Consider the following 19979-nt stretch of genomic DNA (forward strand, 5'->3'; position numbering starts at 1 on the left):
TGTCATGCGAACATTTTTAAGGTAAAAAAAAAAAAAAAAATCATCACAATATCACATCAAATGTACTGGTAACGCAGTCAAACCAATAACTACAAATTTATTTATTGGGTTAAAATGGTTAAAAATTGCAGTACACTCATTTTGACCAAAGCCTTAATAGGAAGAAGGAAAAAAAAAATCACAAAAAAGCTGCAGTCCAACCCATTAGCCATATTCTTTCAAATCCATATCTGAACCTCGAACGTCGATGTTTCTTTGTAAAAACTTGTCAGCTCCACAGTTTTGTTCTTAAATCTCATCCATCCACATGAAGAGCTGAAACACAGGCAGACTTGGACATGTTGTCGAGGAGGAGGAGGAGGAAGGGGAGAGGAGAGCGGGGTGGCGGGGGGGCGTTGAGATGAACAAAAGAAGCCTGAGATTTGCCGACTGGTGACGTGACTGATTACTGAGAGCCCACAAACATCCAAGCAGGATCGTTTAATTCACAAAAATAAGTGATTAAAAACAAGATGCGGGGCAGAGAGATTGTGTTTGGGAGGCCTGAGGAGACCATGCAGAAAGTGTTGTTGGTGTTTTATCAGAAGTATAACGGGATGTTAGAGTGATTCACAAGTTTATTCACTGTCCACCAGAGAGCCCAGTTCACGGGAATGAATACAGGAAAAAAAAATGACCTTGCTGCTCAGTTTGATAACAGAAGAAGAACACAAAGGGGGGTTGTTAGATGGAGGTCTGTGAGGTATTGTGACAGAAAAAAAAAAGAGGTTGTGTGTGTTTGATGCCTGAGAAAAGTACCGTACAAGTGTTTTTCAAGACTGATATTTGTTTTTTTTCGATGGTAATGGGAGGACAAGAGCAGAGAAAAGGAAATGCCTGAGACCGAGATAGAGGCAAGTAAAACTGAAGAGGTGAAGATGGAAGAAGCAGGATGTTGGGACTTGAGGGGGAGGTGAAGTGGATGAGAGCTAACGACGATCGGGCACACTGAATGTTGAGGTAACGGCTGGCAGGTCTGGTCCTCGTGTGGAGTGGAGCTCACCTGGGAGAAGGTGGCCTGTCTAGGCGTACATGGTCAACTGGAGCCACTGGGGATGAAGAGGAGGGAGACACTGAGTAATAAGTCTGGTGTTTAGTCCTTTTTTACTGTGGCTGGATTTCACTCAAATTACAGTTGAGGAACTAAATAAGCTCCGCTAAACTCTACTTTTGTTGACTAAACCTCACAATTATCATATCATCCACTGCCAATTAGAGTAAGATTAAAACTCTCTTGGGAGTGATGTATAGTGTTGTATTATAGGCGATTATAGGAGCCAGGAGAGAGGGGTAATATTCTGAGAAACATGTCCATGATTGGTCAGAAATGTACGAGAATTTCCAATTACCAAGTCACAAACCTGCAAGAAAAAAACTCAGAAATCCTCTGACATTTTCCAATGAAAGTTGCGAATCTTAGACAATATTTATGTTTATTTCAGGCAAAGAAGTTTAATTTTCTTTTAAATATAAAAGTTTAATCATGGAGTTTTTTCCCAGACTAAAACTTTTTCTCTAGTTCCTCTTCTACTATTTTTTAACCTACAGAGGCACAAATAAGCCATTTATGTTGTGTTTTGTACCAGCAGTTTTATACAATTCCTATTCTTCCTGCGTGTGTTGTGATTTATATATTTAAGTAAATACTTCATCCAATACTGCTTCAAAAATCCCTTCTATGTCAGATAACCAGTGGTGAAATGTAAATAAATGTACCATTATACTTCAACTGCATGACAGCTCAGAGGCAAATGTTGTACTTTTTACTCCACTAACTCTTATCCAAGTTTTGTGAAGCGACTTCACAGTTGGCATGTTGTCGTCGCTCTTACCTCCAGGACACTGAGCCTGATTGTACCGTCTCCATCCTGATCAAAGGCCTGGAACGCCCCTGAAGAGAAAAAAGACATCACGCTGCATCTCTGATTCAACACAAGAGCCTGTAAATTCAAACCAAACTCAACCCGGATGGTGCTTTATACAAAACATTAACAGCGGGTTAGGAGAGTGGATTGTTGAAGGACCCGTTCATATGATCAGACTTCGTGAATAAGGCTGATAAAAAGTGTATTTTCACATTAAAATCTTTCCAATGGAGGTGGCAGACAGCTTGGACTGAAACTCAAATACACAAAAAAACAGAAACATATTAAGACACACAGTGAAATACGGATGCAAGACTGGAAGACACCGCAGCTTCTACACAAGATGTTAGTAACGGTGCACTGACTTACTGAACATGGCTTCGAGCCGAACCAGGCAGCTGATGAAGCTGTCGAAGTCGATGTTCATGTTCTCGTTGGCGTAGCGCATGGTGATGATGTCGTACAGCTGGTTGTTGAGACGGAAGCCTGAGCGGGACACAAGACACATGACTGTACAGTGACAAGAACATTTAGAGGATGAGTTCAAGCTGTAGGTTCATCTGCAGCACACACTGAATTAAAGCCTACTGCCTTTAATCAAACTTGTGAAGTCTGTACCAAGTTTTTGAAGACTAATAAAACTGTTTCTGTATTATAACAACATAAATCTGCATTTTTGAAATCGTGACTGAGAGAGTTACCTGCATCATTGACAGCATTCCTCATCTCGTAACTGTTGATGCTACCAGACTGGTCGGCGTTATAGTGCTTAAAGATTCCCTGAAAGAGAGAAAGTGTGAACTTTATACTTGCAGACTAAAGGCCGGGACGAGTATTACCTGGAGTCCTCAAGTCATTTGTAATCATCATGTTCGAAATTTCTCATATTTTTCTAAAATCACTTAGTATTTGAGCCACGGAGCGTCTGGTATTGACCTTAATGAGCTGCAGATATTCTTGCAACACAGGCAGAAAGTGGGCAAAACAACTCAGTGCACATACGTAGGAGTTGATTCTTGTCCCGTACAATAAAAGGCTGTGAATGATGTTGTGAAGTGTAACTGCTCTTTTATAGAATGAGAGAGAAGTAAAACTGAATTCCCACCTGCCACTGTTTGATCTTATTCCACAGATGTCTGAACTCCTGAAGGTTGAGTCTGCCTGTCCCATCCATCTAAAACACAAGCAGTTAAGACCAGAACCGTCCAACATATCAGTCGGTGTCCACTCACAAAACAACCTGCTTCCTGTTCCAGTGTCGGTCTGTGAAACATCAGCTTTCCCACAAAGTGGATTGAGTTTTATGTCAGTAAGAGACTCTTATCATGTGGACCACGGGAGGATTTAGCGTGTTGTCCATCACATTAAAAAAGCGTATGATTCATCACTGTGATCATGCGGCCTAGGCCCTGTGAGCGTCCATCACAGACCCCGCCATGGGTCTCGGCAGGGTGTGCCTCCTACAGACAACACAGCCAGCCCGAAGCACTCGATACAAAGGATACGTCCATCAGAGCAATCATGCTCCTGCAGCTCTCCAGGCTGAAGCCCTCCGTGTTCAGGTCCTTATCTGGAGGGAGACACAGACTGACGTGATTCTTCATCCAGCTAGAAAACATTTTCCCCATCAATTAAATGCACAGTATGTAATTTCTGGCGTCCTTTTCTAGGAGTCTCTCAATCACAGTGATGGAGGAAAATGATGCTGTTCTGATGATGAGTGTGGGAGTATCGATCCGACAAGTGGAAATGTTAGAGCAACAGGCGACGAAAATGCACAACACATACGAGGGAAAATACCTATTTCGGACTCACGTTTGGTGATCACTCTGTTGAGAACGTTTTTCAGTTCGTTGGCTGTGATTTCCATGTCCTGTGACAGAGACCAGAGCGGAGGAGGAAACAGTAGAAGAAGAGACGAGACGACAATTCAAATCTCACTCACTGAATACACAGAATTTACCTGAGGGCGACGTCATGCTTGGTTTTGTACTCACCTCGCCGGCTATCTCCTGAAAAATAGTCCTGAACTGCTGGTCCTCCTCGCTCTCTTCCCCCGCTGAGGCCGGCGCCGGCTGAGACGTCATGGAGCCACGAAGTAGAAAGAGAGAAAGAGACGAGAGGGAGAAGATGTGAAAGGAAAAATCTGTGAAAAACTTTATTTTTGACCCATCACTCAGCACATTAAATCCTCCTATGTGTTAGAAATCTTGATTATATTATCAGGATTAAGGAAGAAACTAAAATGGAAGGATTCCCTTTAATTGCTCAGATGTAAAATGGGGATTTGCACACTTGTTGTTAAAAAACAGAATGCTGGAGATCTTTTCCAAGTGCAAAAGCAAAGAAACGCACTCACCACTGGATGATCAGCCTCGATCCTGTTCTCTATCTCCCTGGATGAAGACGAACAAACAGCAGTCACGATGCTGACAACAACATCTCATCTGGAGCACAAGCCTGTGCACTCATCTGTTCACTACAGCCAACCATGTTATTCTCAGCAGGAATTCAACAGAACACTTAAATAAGTTTGATCTCCTGAGACTCAAACAGGCATTTGTTTCATACTCACGCTGGACTAAAAAAAGGGCAAAAATGATTCCACAATTAAAGCTGCAAGTAAGATCTGTTAGTCGAGTACCACCTGTTCTTCTTCCAGTCAAGAGAACTGTCTCTTGATTGTTCGTATTTTGGGCCGTCTTGGTTGCAGAAGGTGTCGTCCTCTTGATTTTACACTTTAAATTAGCCTTAAAGTAAGTTTGTAAATGAATGAATGACTCACACCCTTCTGGTGTTCAAGTAGATTTGAACTAAAGCTACTGATGTTATTATGATTAGCAAAAACAAAATGGTGAGCTGTTTGCTGTTCACATCCGTCCCGCAGCCCTGATGCACAGCCGGGTCCTGGTCCATCAGAGTGCAGCCGGGCTCTGCGAGCTGTCTGGTCCTCCAGGGCAGCAGGCGGAGGGACGGTGGGTGGATGTTTGTGGAGGCTTGAGCATGCAGTATTGAATATTTTTGAAAGTTTACCGGTGCATGCCCATATCTGAAGTCGCTTGTCCTAAAAAAGATTCCATAACAGCTTCGAACTGGGGCCGATTTCTTCCAGTTCTACAAATCAAATTGCCGTTAAAATCGTTCGTTCTTGGCGGTTTTTGTCCCACCCACCAAAGCCCCCACCCTCAGAAACAAACACACAAACACCCCCACAATCACCATTAAACTCTGTATTTTCTAGGCTAACTCAATCCTGCTGCTGCTACTTTAAAAATGAAAAGTAGGGCTGGGTATCATTGGAGATGTATCTACTGTGGCTTATTTGAACTTTCTGTTTCATACAGTGTCTTAAAAATAAGACACTTAGGTTTACTGATGTTTAAAACACAGATCTTCTTTTGCTCTTGTGCAGAAAAATGGCCAATAGAATCGCCTAGTCATGATTTCAGCTTCATATAGAGGAATGGTACCAATGAGAACAAAATGACTCTCAGAAGAAATAGAGTTTTGGTTTTAAAGGAATCAAGTGCAGCTAAAACCGTTTTATCATTTGAGTCCTCAACCTAATTAATATCTTAAAGTTTATAACAGTTGGTTGGACAAAATGAGACATTTGAAGACTCCCTCGACTGGGAAACTGTGTTGCTGGATTACTGGACAGTTGACTGGTTGGATTATTTGAGAAAATATCGGAGGAATGAATCAATAATGTAAATAATCAATAGTTGCAACCCTGAGTAGCGTCGCATCTCTTTGTGAGGTGAAAATCACAACTTGTTTTTTAAACATAAAGAAGAAAAAACACTTTGTATCAAGGTCTTTATAATAACTGGCCCAATTTTGACATTTCTACTTAACAAACGATCTTAGTAGGAGTTTAACAATGATTAGATCAGTTAGTTAAATTCAATGAATATGTTTGTAATGCTGTTAGAAACAATTTGTTGGATTATTACCTTTATACTAGCGTTTATTACAGGGACCTCAACATCATTTATCAAAACAAGCTCTTGATCTTGATGTGAATCCCAGTTTCCTATTTTAATTTTACCTAAAAGCGCCAAGACTTGACATAGTTCTGACACATGTTGTATTTTAATACCCAGCCCTACTGATAAACATAGAAACAACATCAATAGACTGTGAGAAGAATCTACTAACAAACACATCTAGCTTCATTATTGTTGCTGGGGGGGAGGTAACGAATGCCCTCCTCTTGCCCAGCTCGCCCCCTGCAGGCCGCCCTGATCCCCCTCACCCACTCACTCTGAGGTGTTCCTCTTTTCAGAGAAGACTCGCAGGATGAACTCTCCCTCCTGGTGCGGCTCGTACGTGGAGGGAACGATGACGTACTCTCCCGGGGTCAGGCGGAAGCGCTGGGTCACCTCGCGCAGGTTGATGTAGGACTTGCAGCGAGCTTTGGAGGAGCTGAACAGGAAGAAGTCTTTCTGCATGTGCTGCTTGTTCCCGTGCATCTGGAGGGGAAACAGTCGTATTCACACTCTCGTAGGTTAGTCAACTTCAGGACTGTTGCATAACAACTGGTAAAGATAGTAGAAATGAATATAATAAAGACAAACTGTGTTACTTACCTCCTTTGGCACCTGTAGAGAGACAGAGGCAACATCAGGGTTTTAAAGTTATTAATGATGGTGGTGTATAAATATGGAACATGTCACAAAGAAAGAAGTGCAACCAGTGCTATAAAATCTGCTGATCAAGAGCAGGACACCTCGTAAATGGCGAATCCGATGGTGAACAGGTTGGCTCCCATCTTGCGCTCTTTCCGCCTGTTCTTCTGCATCAGAGCCACCACGAAGGTGCAGCCCACTTCGTTGTCCTCGGGATCGTCGTCCTCCTCCAGCAGACGGAGGCGGTACTGAGGGTTAGTCCAGAAAGTGTCTGCAGATTTCACAGGTGTAGCATTAGCAGTTTTATTTGTTCGGAGCGCTTCAGTTTGTGAGAAAAGGTGTGACTCAGGTACCTGGATAGTTCCTGCAGCCTCCAGCGGAGCAGCCTCTCACCCAGCGACCTTCGTTCACAGAAACCGTCCACTTGTGAATCTTGTCGTCCTCCAGGGCGTCGGGGGTGAGGTTACAGATCTCGATCTTGGTGTAGTTCTTCTTGAAGTCCTCGAATGACATCCTAGACGGACAGAGAAGAGATCGGGACATTTCTAGATGTGGCGTCACAGTTTTGACAGCTCTGAAAGATGAATAATGAAACCATCTTCTCAAAACTCAGAGCCTTCATCCATTTCTCACAGCTGTAGGTAAACTGTTAAAGATGCGACTCACCAGAACTCTCCATCCTCGGCACTCTGGTGCTGCAGCTTCTCTTTTTCAGACTTGGAGAGCGTGGCCCACTCCTTAGAGCTGTTGGCAGAAAAAGGCAAACACACACGTTCAATCATCAAACTCTAGATCGGAGCAAAAAACGGAGAAGTAGGGCTAAAAATTAAACAGTTAATGACGAGCAAAGATGGTTAAAATCTCCTCACTTGTCACTCCAGGGACCGTTCCACTCCACTTGACCCCACGGGTTCCTGAGACGCACCAGACGGACTTTGGCCTCCTTGTGCTGCGACGCTTTGCACTGTGAGAAAGATGAAAACAGTGGAGACTGTTACATTTGAACTGTATCGGACCATTCGGCTTGTGATCGATGAGCTTTACCTCCTCCACTGCTGTCACAGAGTAGGCGTGACCCTTCACAAGTCCCGTCACGGTGCGAGTCTCAAAACGAGCAGGAACCAGAGACTGCAGACACACAGAGCACATGTTGGACCGGTGTGCTAACACATATCAAATGACTTGTTTCGACAAGAAGAAGTCAGCGAGATGAAGCTTTTTCACTTTGGACTTTTCTCCTCAAAATGCCTGACTCACATCGATGGAGCAGCCCATGAGGGAGCCTCTCTCCAGAGCTTTCTTCATGATCTTGTAGAGCTCTTTGGGAGCCTCCTTCATCTCGTAGAACTCAGTGACTCCACCGGTGAAATCCTCCATGGCCTCGGTGGTGTTTCCACCCTTCAGGGCCTCGTAGGAGCCGTGAAGCCTGGACGGAGGGGAGCACAAATCAGTTTTATTTTAAGTTTGTGTTACTTTACTCTGACTCTTGTGCTGCTATCGTCTTAGCCTGCATGTCTAAATGACAAATCTGCAGTCCAGTAAAACAACAAAGGTGCTCTGTGTAGTTCCTGACCCTGTTTAAAAAACAAAAAGCCCTCAATGAAATGAAGAAGCTCTTCTATCCTCCAACACAGGATAAAACAGAGTGGTTCTCACTTGGCATAGGCCTTCTCCAGCAGGGCGCTCCAGAACTCGTTCCTCTCGGCGGACTTAGTGAAGACCAGCTGGTTGTTGAAGGTCGGGATGCGGTCGTCAATGACGACATCGACCCAGTCGCCATAACGCCAGAACTGAAGGGCAGGAAGGAGTAGAAACAATGCTGAGGATCAAAGGACTGACAGGATTATCTCTTATAATATTATCTTATGTTACATGTCCACTAAAGAATATTTCTATCCTCATACGGCTCAGTAATCTTAATGCATATCAGCTGGTCAAAACTAAAATCTAAAATTTTTTGAGGATGGATTGAGGACAGAAGCTGCTCTGTAGTCTGGTGGTCGGGCACTAAATCAAAATATACCTTCCTTGTCGCTGCTTTAAGGAGGATAAAATGCTAAAAAAAAACAAAAGGAGTGAATATTGGGTTGTAGACTGTGTGCGTATGGACAGCTGGGATGTTTTCTGACCTGGAAGTGGAAGATGCCGCCATATCCCTCTGAGAAACTCTGCTCCTGGGGAACAACGCGGTACAGAAGCTTCTCGTTCAAGGTGAGACAGGCGATGGCAGCCAGCAGCCAGCAGTCACCTGCACACAGAGAACCAGCTCATCTCAATTCACACAGACAACTTTACTGTCTTGTGATACAGGAGAGAAACTCATACGTAGCCAATAGTTTTATAATGTGTTTGAACAGAACTTGAGGTGAAGCGTTGTAACTTTTAACCAACATCTGATTAAACACTCTTGTGATTTCACTCTCAACACTTATTCTCTGCCACATATTTTGTTTTTGCTGGAGGAGAAAGATCGCTGCCGAGTGCTGACGTTTGTGTTTCCTGATTGTCCAGGTGTTCGTGTGTGTGTGTGTGTGTGTGTGTGTGTGTGTGTGTGTGTGTGTGTGTGTGTGACAGCTGCGGGGCTGGAAACAATGTAAGTTTTTCAACAGGTTAACAGCGTCTGCCAGGACCTTTGTCCCTTTGGTCCCCTTTATTTGCAGTCTGAACTGGACAACAATGAGAAGTGCTGCTGGTTGGATTCCCTTCCAAAAGAATAAGCACAATATGGGGAGGCCGCTGCAGGCAGAGAGGCCGTGTGCGGGGGATCGATTGGGATATTTTGCTCCCCTGTCACCCTCCAAAGCTGCCTGAATACAGACTGTGTTTGCCTGTTGAATACAACATGTATAACCTCGCACAGTCCTGTCACACTCTTTTTGTTGTAACCACCCTTTTCCCCCCAAATTCCTTGTGTAATTTTGCTTCTGTCAGTGACTTTTAACAATACCTAGAAACAATCAAAGCGCCAGAAAACAATGACAGAACAGCATTCACATGTTTTTAAATGGATTCCCTCCTTTCAGTCCCTCTACAGATGTTCCGTTGTTGTTATTTTAACGTATTCACAAGTCAAGCATCATTGAAAACGTTCCTTTTCATCTGCTTCATTGTAGTCTGGTGCAAAAAAAAAAATCGAAGTAATACTGCACGAAATGTCAGTGTCAGCCAGCACTGTGATGCTATGATGCAATTAATGTTCCCAAAGTGTTAGATAGAAGGTATAATTTACCAAGATCTCCCTGGCAGATGTCTGTCCTACTGGCTCCTCCAACAATGAACTGAGGGTTCTCACAGATTTCCTGTAGACAACGATAAACAAACACAGTTAACTTCAGCAAAAGAAGGAGCAATAATCCATCTGAGAGCTGCTGGTGCATCTGATTCAGCTAGTTGGCGGCTTTTGCGTCACCTTCTGTACATATTGTTAAACTCTCTGAGATGAACTTGATACTTGATACTGACAATTTAAGCATCTGTAAATGGATAATAAAACACATCCTTTATATTAAGAGTCATTCAGCCAAGAATTGTGATCAGATCTCTAAGGAAACTTAGTTCCAGTCCATCCATGTCGGACAGGCGGCGAGTGTTTTAATCCCATCAGCATCTCCAGGTCAGATCCCACAGCAGCAGCAGCAGTTTTCCGTGCAGGTTTGATGTCATTGCGTGTCAAAAATAACGTCCCACCTCCCACATGTGTGATCCATCTCCTCTTTATTAAACTTTGTGTGTAGGTCCTGTGTGCCAACCCGATGTATCCCCCCCTCCTCCTACCTTGGGCCTCTTCCAGACGATGTTCTTGACCTTGTTGGACTTGTGTCCGAGCTCCTTGAAGCCCAAAGACTCCACAGTGGCTGGGAAAGAGTCATCCTCAAACAGGGTCTTCCTCCCAAGGCACTCCTGTCTCAGGACGCTGAAGTCCTGGCTGTTGAAGCGGAGGGGCTTGTTCAGAGACCCTTCCCCGTCTCTCCTCTCTCGTTCCCGGATCAACCGGTCGCAGAAAAAGCCAGACGGTGTATAGGGCATCCTGTCTCTGCTGGCTTTTTTTCTTTTTTTTTTTTTTTTAAAAAAAAAACTGGCTTTTGCCACTTGTACTAAAGTCTTACAAGCCTAAAAACCCTGGCATAAATCCAAACGGCTAATGTCTGATTGGCTCCTTCTTTGTGTGACGTCCCCCTCCCCTTCGTCACAGAGCAGATGCAAAAGCTCGCTGTGAAAGAGACATTCACTCCACGTGCATTCACCTTTGCATTACCATACACATACACACACACACATATGCACAAAAACTCACATTTCACATAAACGTCTATTTGTTGCCCTCCCATTGGTCAGAGGTGGACAATGATCTCTCCCTGGCTGTAGTGATACGTTGCCATCATTGTTGGGTGACACAAAGGCCAGCGGGCCGAGCCAGAGGGCATGTAAAGAGTGGTCGGTAGATGCCCTGCCTCAGCAGAAGGCATTCAACCCCTTTAAACCTCTTCTCAATGGAGCTCAGCGTTGAGCAGTCTCAGCATAACCACAGCAGGCTAATGCTATCAAGAGGAGTATCATCCATTTTTAGCGCTCTGCTGGGGAAAAGTACAAATTCACTCCCAGCGTACAGTAGATGAATCACCTCGTCCTTGTACTGGATGTGTGTGTGGTGGATCATCATCAAGAATCACAACAATCAGTCTTGATGTGATGATTCGGAGGTGGTGCTTCCTTTCAGGTGTGACTCACATTCAGGTGGAGAAACAAAATGCAGAATACCTCAAAATTTGGGAACCACCCTGAAAAACAAAAAACTAAGGTCGACCGATTTGGCTTTTTCAGGTCCACTGCTGATTATTAGATATCAAAGATGAACAATATTTGTAACTCATCCGTAGTAAGAATGATAATCTTAGTGTCAAGTACAATTCATTTTGAGATACTTTTGAGTTTATTCGTTATATCTTTTCTTCATGACACTTATTAGATAAATTTAATTTGTTTTTCTGCAGATTCAGATTATTTGATTGTTTAAAGGATATCAATCAAGATTATGTTGTGGGCAGTTTATTGTGTGAGAGGATGTTGCATCAGAGCCAACAATCTGACAAAAAAGGTCAGTCTCGGTCTCTTTTCATCCTTTCCATTTTCTTTTGCTTTTAAAAAAATGTAATAATGTGAGTGCTTCCTGGACTCAAATTGAGTTTGTTAGAGGTGTGCTTTGGATAGAAAATACATGTAGAGATAAAAAACCACAATAAAACCTCCCAGATACTCTCTTTTTAAACAATTAAAAAGTCTTTATAGTCATGCAAGTGGTTGATAATCCATGAATATTTCTGCTGAACACATCTCACTTTATATGAAGGTCCAACACGATCACGACACACTATTTCCTTTTAGTATCTAATAGAAATTTGGTTTATTCAAGCATTTCTTATTGTACCACTCTATATCACTCTTAAGTAAGCGAACATCTGGAGTTAGGAGGGTTAAGTCAGGTCACACATCACACCCACACAACGCACAAGGTATTAACATAGCATGACAAGATGTTAGAAATAAATGAGGGTTTGTTACGAGTGAAATCAGTTTGACATTTATTCAGTAAACTTTCACTCAACAACTTTAAAAAACACAGTTTCTCTTTGATTATTACAATTTCATAATTCACAGATTAAGATGTTTCTCTTCAGTCAACTTGTGTTAAAAGAAATACAGAATTCAGTGGGCTCAAAAAATCTAATCTGAAATCAAATACAATTAAATAATTAAAAATAGAATTATTGTGGTGCATAATTTCCCTCAAGTGCTGGTTTTGAGACATATGTTAAATACACATGTGTTTGTATAAGAAATCCATTGGAGTGATAATCAGTGACGTTGACAGTAAACCTACAGTATCTGTATCTCCCAGTCTTCTGTCACTCTGAGGTTCAGGTCGCTCACTGTCAGCATGCGGCTGGACTCCGTGTACTGAAAAGCAGCAGAGGAATCTTTTGCACCTGGAGATACAAACAAAAGATATATATAAATATTTAACGTCTTTTATTGCTTCTGTTTCTCTTATTTGTATTGTGTATTGTTGTCCTGTCTGCTTATTGTTTGGCCTGAGTGTTTGTCGCACGCTGTTCTCGCCATGTCTGGCGTGGCACTTTGTAAACTCTGCTTTTAAAGGTGCTACTATAGTTGTTTGGCAGATGTTCCTCACCTGACAGATGCACGACCACTGTGGACGGTTTCTTCTTCACCCCGAGGACGGTGACCGACTGAATCACCGTATCACAGTCGAACGTTCCTTCTTCACTGGCAGGACTGCGAAACGCGACGACAGATATCAAATCACCACGTGTGAAGTGTTCTCAGTTCAGAAACTCAAATAGTTCGAGCCCTCAGCTTCTTTTCACATGTGGTCTAAAACTGGATCCTTCATTTCGGAGGTGTGACTTATGACTCACCGGCAGAGCAGACGGCCTGACAGCATGTTGAACCTGCGCAGACAGAAGGCCTTTCTGTCCCGGTAGCTGAAGGAGTGGCCGTCGTCCAGGTACAGCTCACCATCAGCAAGACCCTGCAGAGAGAACGGACCGCCGTCAGGAATATACTAATTAAATGATGCAAATGTCACAGGCGCCAGCCCTCATAATACAACTACAATCAATGTCAGCGAAAGCCAGGTTCGCTCACCTGAGAGCTGAGGGCCACAGTGATGTTGAGGGGGAGCTCCTTGTATTCGGCCGTACAGGAGCCACTTCCCACCGACCTGCAGACCACCGAGCCGCCTCGCTGGAACACAGGAACCTGCGCAGAGGAAACACCAGGAAATCAGTGTCAACTTCCAGAATATAACATCTGGCTTTAACTACTGATGGACACTCACTGTGTCCAGGGTGACTGGAAGACTCAGAGTCCTGCCTCCTTTATACGACTCTGCAGAGTGGACATCATACCACACCTACAAGAGAGACAAACCTTAATACAACATCCACACTGAGGTGTATCGTGAACACATCAAAACATATAAATATGGTACCTGGTGGTTGATTTACCTCATCAGATCCTGGAAGTAAGACTTTGATTTCTTCCACGTCTGGTTTGATGACAGGACAGGCCAGCAGAGCTCCACCTGCGTGATGTCAGAGACAGTTAAACCAAGAGAGAAATAAAAAACTCCAGTGTACACTGAAAGAAGATGCAAAAATAAAAAAAGCATTTATCACCAATCATATACGGGTTGTCCATGCTGAAGGTGCTCTCCTCTCTCGGGAACTCCACCCACAGAGGTCTGTACAGTTTTAAATAAAATGAGCATTTCTAAATGTTTTGTGCACATTTAAAACTTCGCTAAAAGTCGCTGATCTCTCGTGCCTGAAGCTACAGAGGGTTTCTCGGGTTTACAGTACTTCCACTGAGCAGCAGATGGCAGCAGCACTTACCTGAGTGGAGGCAGACCTGAGGTGTGAGCCTGGTAGAAGAGAGTGTACCAGAAGGGCAGCAAACAGTACCTGAGTACAGACAAGAGAGTTCAAAACCCGCCTCTGCCCTGGGATTGTTTAAACATTAGAAAAGAAAAGTCAGAAACACATTACAGATTTATAACGCATGTCTGAGAACACCTTTAACGCACCTCTGTTTGATCACAGTGCGGATTGCAGCGGTGACCTCCTCTCCAAACAGCCAGGGCTCCCGACGCTTCGACCATATGGCGCAGTGACTTCGGAAGAATGGCTGCAGAGCGGCGGCCTGGTACCAGCGCACCAGCAGCTCCGGCTCAGGGTCCCGGAAAAACCCACCGACATCGGCTGAAGCAAAGAGGAAAATATCAGACACAAAAAAAAAAATCATAGGTATAATTTAATATCTAAAGAAATTAACAGTGAATTATACTAAGCTCACCTCCACAAAATGCTATCCCTGTGACGCTTAAAGATAAAATCATTGGAATCGAGATCTTCAGATATTCCCACGTGGCGACGTTGTCACCGGTCCAGACCGCTCCTGCATCCCCAACAAGTTTAATCCCAGAAGACAGTGCAGTTCAGGACACAACCATGAAAACATCGCAGTTTATTTTCCATTTTAAAAAATGTACCATATCTCTGTGACCCAGCGAAGAAGGAGCGTGTGAGGACGAAAGGTCTCTCTGAGCCCCCCGAGCGAGCTATCAGACCCTCGGCTGTGGCCATGTGCTGTGAGACAACAAGGGAGAAATCACAATCGAATGTTAAAACGTTAGATTACAAACATGGAAACTATATCCCTGTTGCGTCAAGTTAAATCACCTGGTAGAAGCCGTACAGGTTGTGCAACTCCCGGTGTTCCCAGCCCCCATGATGCACTGCGTCCTTTGGCATCGTCTGCTCCGGCCCACCGAACACAGACGGTTCATTCATATCGTTCCACAGAAATAACGATGGCGTTGATCCCTGAATCAGACAATGAACAGTTAAACCACAACAAAACTGATCTCCATACGCTATAAAGCAGAGACATGTGACACGATTCAACATCATCAACTAGATTGTATCCTGTTGGGTCTTAGCGATTAATGGGGTTGCATATAAAGTACACACTAGTATTGACTTGTGAATTTCTTACTTACCTTGTACTCTTCCAGGCTGAAACATCTGGAGTACCACGCTCGAGTGTCTGGATTAGTGAAGTCAAGGTAAGAGCACGCACCTGTGGGAGAAGTTATCAAAAAATCTAATTAGAGAGGAAACGGCTCAAAGACTGTTATATCTTAAGAAATGTGATGATTATTTGATCACATTTCTTAGAACTGAAACTGCCCAAGTGAATCAAGAAATATATAAATGGCTCATTGAATAAAATAATCTGACATATATTGCACCAAAAATAATATTAAAAATAAATGAATGTTACATAAATTGAGTTCTTTTTCATTTGTTTTGTTTACATTTTCAATTTTATTAATTAATTCTTGCATTTATTATATTTATATGCTATGCTATTGCTATTATACATTTCTGTATTATTTCTGTAAATCACCTTTTGCCTTGTATCCACCCCATGTATTTATTTATTCTCTAACTATCAACTTAAGCCTACTTTTATTTTGAATATTCATTTTGGTGCATTTAAGAGCATATCAATTTACGTCTTGATCTTCTTTTGATTATGGCAGTTTCAGTCTCTCAGAGGCTTCATGGCATTAAGTGAGATTTCATTTTGTTATTTTCAGAATTAAATAAAAACATTACCAGGCCAGCATGAGCCCAGATAGATCTGCCCCTCTCTGTCCCGGACAAAGTGCCCGCCCTCTCTGGCCTCATTGTACAGCAGCCAACCAGGATCAAACTTGAAATGGGGATCACTGATAACTACCAACTGAAAGGTAAAAACAAACAAGATAAAACAGAATAAATGTGTAACAAATGAGGCAGTAAACACACGAGGCATTCTGACAGTGACCTTTCTCTTCTTCTTCTGCAGGTGGTGCTGCAGCGCAGCTGGTTCAGGGAAATTATCAGGGTCCCAGGTGAAGTAACGCTTCCCATCCGTGTGCTCGATATCCAGCCAGATGACGTCGTACGGAATATCGTGCTGATCAAATCCAGCGTCGACAGCCTTCACGTCAGCTTCGTCGTTGTAGTTCCAGCGGCACTGGTGGTACCCGAGTGCAAACAAAGGGGGCAGGGCTTGATACCCTGACAGAGGAAAATAATCCTTTTCAAGATCTGAGGTTGACTTTTTAAAATTTTAAATACATTCAGGCTGCAGACACACCTGTCAGCTGAGCATACTGGCAGAACAGCTGCTGTGGACCGGGCCCGAGCAGAACCACGCAGTCAATCACACCACTCTCTGACAGCCAGTGTACGTCAGTCTGCTTCTGGATCTCTTTCACTGGAGGTGTTTGGTCATCCTGCGTGAGTTAAAGGGTTTTTTAAGTGGTTTTGAAAGTGCAATTTGGTTGAATCTGATTGAAGAATTTCACCTCTCTAACTTTTCAACAAGGGAACAACAACTTGAACAAGGGTTACCTGATGCTCAGGTGGGCTGTAGTGAACGTTCACATATGTCTCGGATGCGTTCAGCCAGAATAAACCCAAAGTCCTGTCGGGCTTGTGGGCAACCAACAGCGGCACCGACCCGTACAGGCCAAAGCGGCTGTACACGTCATAGGCGAAGACATCCAAGTTGTACAGTCGATACGGTTCACCATCTCTGTGAAATGAAATCAATTACATGATGATGCAAATAAACAGAAATAGATACTTTACTGAATAAACTTTATTCTTTGCTACCTGGTGTCTCTGAGCTGCAGGTCGTCAGCATGTTCTGGAAGCCCGTACACGTGACTGAACCCGTGGAAACAAAGATCTGACCCAATGCTGCTGGGACCTGGACATAAACAAGATGTATATTTTAATTTTCATTCATGTTTCTTTGTGGTTTTCCAAATAAACTACAGTGTACTTTAAATATTTCTGACTTTCCACACAATCTCATGCGTTCATACCCAGATTTGAACTCAAGTTTTTTAAGGTTTGAGGACTTTTTAAGCACCTGCAAAAACCTTGTTTCATTTTGTCAAATTCCTCAGGAGAGGTGCTATGTCAATACTATTATTATGTTATTATAATACATATTATGAGAAGATTGAATCATAAATAATATTGAAAATATAGAATCATGTCTGCCTCGGAGAAACACACACAACATTCCTCCTCAGTTAAAGGTACAAAGACAAACTCCGAATTTTAATATTTATATACAATGAGGTAATCAAAAAAATGTATATTTATAATTTATTTTGTCAATAACTGAATAAACAAGCTGTTCTCAACTAGAAAATAAGGTCCCCAGAACACTGTTTGATGCTAGAAAGGTGGCAGGGTCCGCCACATATAAATAAAGTAAAACAGAATGAAATTGTCTCCTTTAAGGTCAGTTTGTTTCATTCAAAGAAGATCTTTCTCTTCTGATTAGAATTTCTTCCCAAAAACTACATAGTGCACCTTTAACTGCGTTACAGTACCGTTAGCTTTGATATCCACAAACGTTTTGAACGTCTCTTTCCATAATGAACTTGTGTGTTCGTCTTCAAGCTGCCAGAGAAACAAGAAGAAGAAGAAGAAATGTATTTATAGACCAGATTAGGCTTTAAGAAGGAGTAATATTACATTATCTCACCTCACTACTATCAGATGTGGCCCTTAGGACAAACAACAAGGGGAGAAACACAAGAACATTTCATTTAATTCCAGTCTTCATGTGTTGTTTTGTTTTTCCAGTGAGCATCCGTCACCTGACAGCCTCACCTGGGTGGATCCTGCAGAGTCTCGAACCACAGTTTGCCTTTAGAGTTGAACGTAACCATCACCTCGTCCTCGCACAGGATCTCCAGACGGAAGGGGAAATGCCACACACGAACCTGGTGACGCCCCGAAGACCAGGAGAGGGTGACGGAGTCCTTCGACTTTCTCTCCACTCTCATCCTGCCACATGATGACAGAAGTGAATAATAAATGATTTCTCCAACAAACATGGGAGTCACAGCTGTGCAACTAAACACAGACAAAGAGCTGCAGATGCAGATCTTACCGTTCTCCCTCTGGTTCCCCCACAAGCACATCTGGAACTCGATAGCGTGCTTTAATGGGCTGGAGCTCGTCGATTAGGATCCTTACGGTGTTGTTTTTGCAAGGTAACACAGAAAGGAGCAGCGACTTCTATGAAAATCAAAATAAGTCAATTATTGAGACACTGTAGGGAGGTTTTATCTGCATTTTTAACAATGCCAGTGAAGGTTATCAGGCATTTTTTCAGCTAAAGAGGGGGTTTGGGTTTATCATAACCTTTATTGTCCTTCAGATATGCACGACAGCAGAAAAATACTGGCAACTTGTGCAAAAAAACAGGAAACAGACCACCCTTCACTTTCGTTTTCCAGTAAATACAAAGAGTTCAGACCTGTGAGTCAGGCTGCAACAGTTCAAAACGGGCCTCCTTCTCTGTCAGCACCATGGTGTCCAACTGGGTGCGATACTCCGGGTTTGGACCTCTGACCTGTCTCCTGACAAACAACATGACCAGACATGAGGAAATTCAAAGTGACGACAAGAAACTGATCACACACACATACAGGTCAGGTAATTGTGCTTAATCACATAAATACACACATTATCTGTGAATGAAACCTACTTGTAGAAAGCGACATCATCACTTGTCTTGAACTTTGATTGCTCTGCAGGAACAGCAGCACTGAGGAGCAAGCAGAGAGAAAACTAAAGAAACACCAACATAAAGCACAGATTTACACTTTTACTCACATGGACACCTTATTTCAAAATAATGTGTCATCTAACACATTAAGACACTTAAAATCTGCACACAAATAAGCACAAGATACTCGTAATGCAGTCATGTAAACATAGACAATGATTAATAACACATTGTAAACACACTATATGGACACCTGACCTCTCTCAGTGTCTGTCTGCACACATGTAACACATCAGAAGTCTGACAGCAGCTGCTGGTTACCTGACAGGTGGTGGCTGGATCACTTCCGACATTTCGAGCAGAAAAAAAGGCAGAAAATCAGAGCAGGTACAAGCCGCTTGTTGTCTCCAGGAATGAGAATAAACTCTTACTTCTTCTGTGTTGACTCGTCAGCTCTCTGTGACGCTGCAGGACCGAGCAGCCGTCACACCCCCCACACTTCCGGTGTGGATTTTCAAAGTAAACTTTATGAATCCACTCGTCTCCTTCATGTAAATAAACCCTGGGAACATGCGCATTGGGACTCATTCAGACCAAATTGTTATGATAACATATATATATACATATATATATTAATATCATTTTTAAACTTTCACTTACATTTTTAGTTTAGTTACATTTTTTAAACCAACATCAGTCCTGATGATAAATACTTAGTATTCATTCATTTTCAGGATTTTAACCCTTTAAATACAAGTTTGTTTACATGATGCCACTGTTTTTTAAATGAAAAACACACAAAAAATGTATATATTCCATCTACTTAATACATAGTATGTTCATCTTCATATATGTCTTTATAATTGTCTATCATGAAGCTTATATTTTTGATTTTTTTAACCTTTATATTCATTCTGTGCATAGATCAGACCATCAACCTAAACAACAACTATTTTTTTTTTTTATTCTGCATTATATTACTTTTTTAAAGTTGTAGGAGAGCAGGGTCTTCTAGGTGAAAGGTTTTTTGGAGTTTGCTCCCCTGTAACTTCTGCTTTGCTTAATTTCTTTGTCACATGCCATCAGATGTGATTTATGGGGATTTAGGAACGAAAAGAAGAGAATCATTGGTTTCTGGGGAAGTCTGATGAAAGGAAAAGAAACAAAACTCAGCCGGGAAATGTATGACGGTTTTATTTCATAACTGTATGTGTCACCATGGATTTAATCTGTCCTGCAGACATTAGATAAATGAGGGTTTTCATATATTTGA

The 19979-nt window shown here is 42.5% G+C and overlaps 2 protein-coding genes across 3 annotated transcripts; both read right to left on the minus strand.

Moving 5' to 3' along the window:
- Positions 1-78: 78 nt before the first annotated feature.
- On the minus strand, positions 79-10561 carry capn3a (calpain 3a, (p94)). Of its 2 annotated transcripts, XM_037072420.1 has the most exons (21): positions 10310-10561; positions 9765-9834; positions 8665-8783; positions 8192-8325; positions 7793-7961; positions 7580-7663; positions 7405-7499; positions 7202-7279; positions 6889-7049; positions 6637-6806; positions 6497-6508; positions 6171-6379; positions 4209-4300; positions 3902-4011; positions 3720-3777; positions 3410-3474; positions 3010-3078; positions 2606-2684; positions 2274-2390; positions 1872-1930; positions 79-1088 (listed from the first exon to the last, which is right to left on the minus strand). In XM_037072420.1, the coding sequence occupies exons 1-21, from the start codon at positions 10559-10561 to the stop codon at positions 1062-1064; spliced, it is 2229 nt and encodes a 742-aa protein (XP_036928315.1). In that variant the 3' UTR covers positions 79-1061. The 2 variants fall into 2 exon arrangements, with proteins under 2 accessions (XP_036928315.1, XP_036928316.1); XM_037072421.1 differs by lacking the exons at positions 8665-8783; positions 9765-9834; positions 10310-10561 and having other exon boundaries at positions 3902-3979; positions 4264-4300; positions 8192-8310.
- Positions 10562-12090: 1529 nt separating this feature from the next.
- On the minus strand, positions 12091-19205 carry ganc (glucosidase, alpha; neutral C). The gene is made up of 25 exons (XM_037072419.1): positions 19028-19205; positions 18686-18745; positions 18455-18557; positions 18086-18213; positions 17803-17979; positions 17675-17696; positions 17520-17589; positions 16786-16882; positions 16522-16705; positions 16265-16403; positions 15950-16185; positions 15739-15865; positions 15117-15196; positions 14797-14940; positions 14607-14703; positions 14411-14512; positions 14142-14316; positions 13951-14019; positions 13735-13799; positions 13564-13640; positions 13395-13469; positions 13202-13315; positions 12973-13085; positions 12726-12829; positions 12091-12519 (listed from the first exon to the last, which is right to left on the minus strand). Exons 1-25 carry the CDS (start codon positions 19057-19059, stop codon positions 12410-12412), a joined length of 2700 nt encoding a protein of 899 aa, XP_036928314.1. The 5' UTR covers positions 19060-19205; the 3' UTR covers positions 12091-12409.
- Between the last annotated feature and the right edge of the window lie 774 nt (positions 19206-19979).

Source organism: Acanthopagrus latus, chromosome 16 (assembly GCF_904848185.1).
Source record: "Acanthopagrus latus isolate v.2019 chromosome 16, fAcaLat1.1, whole genome shotgun sequence".
NCBI lineage: Eukaryota > Metazoa > Chordata > Actinopteri > Spariformes > Sparidae > Acanthopagrus > Acanthopagrus latus.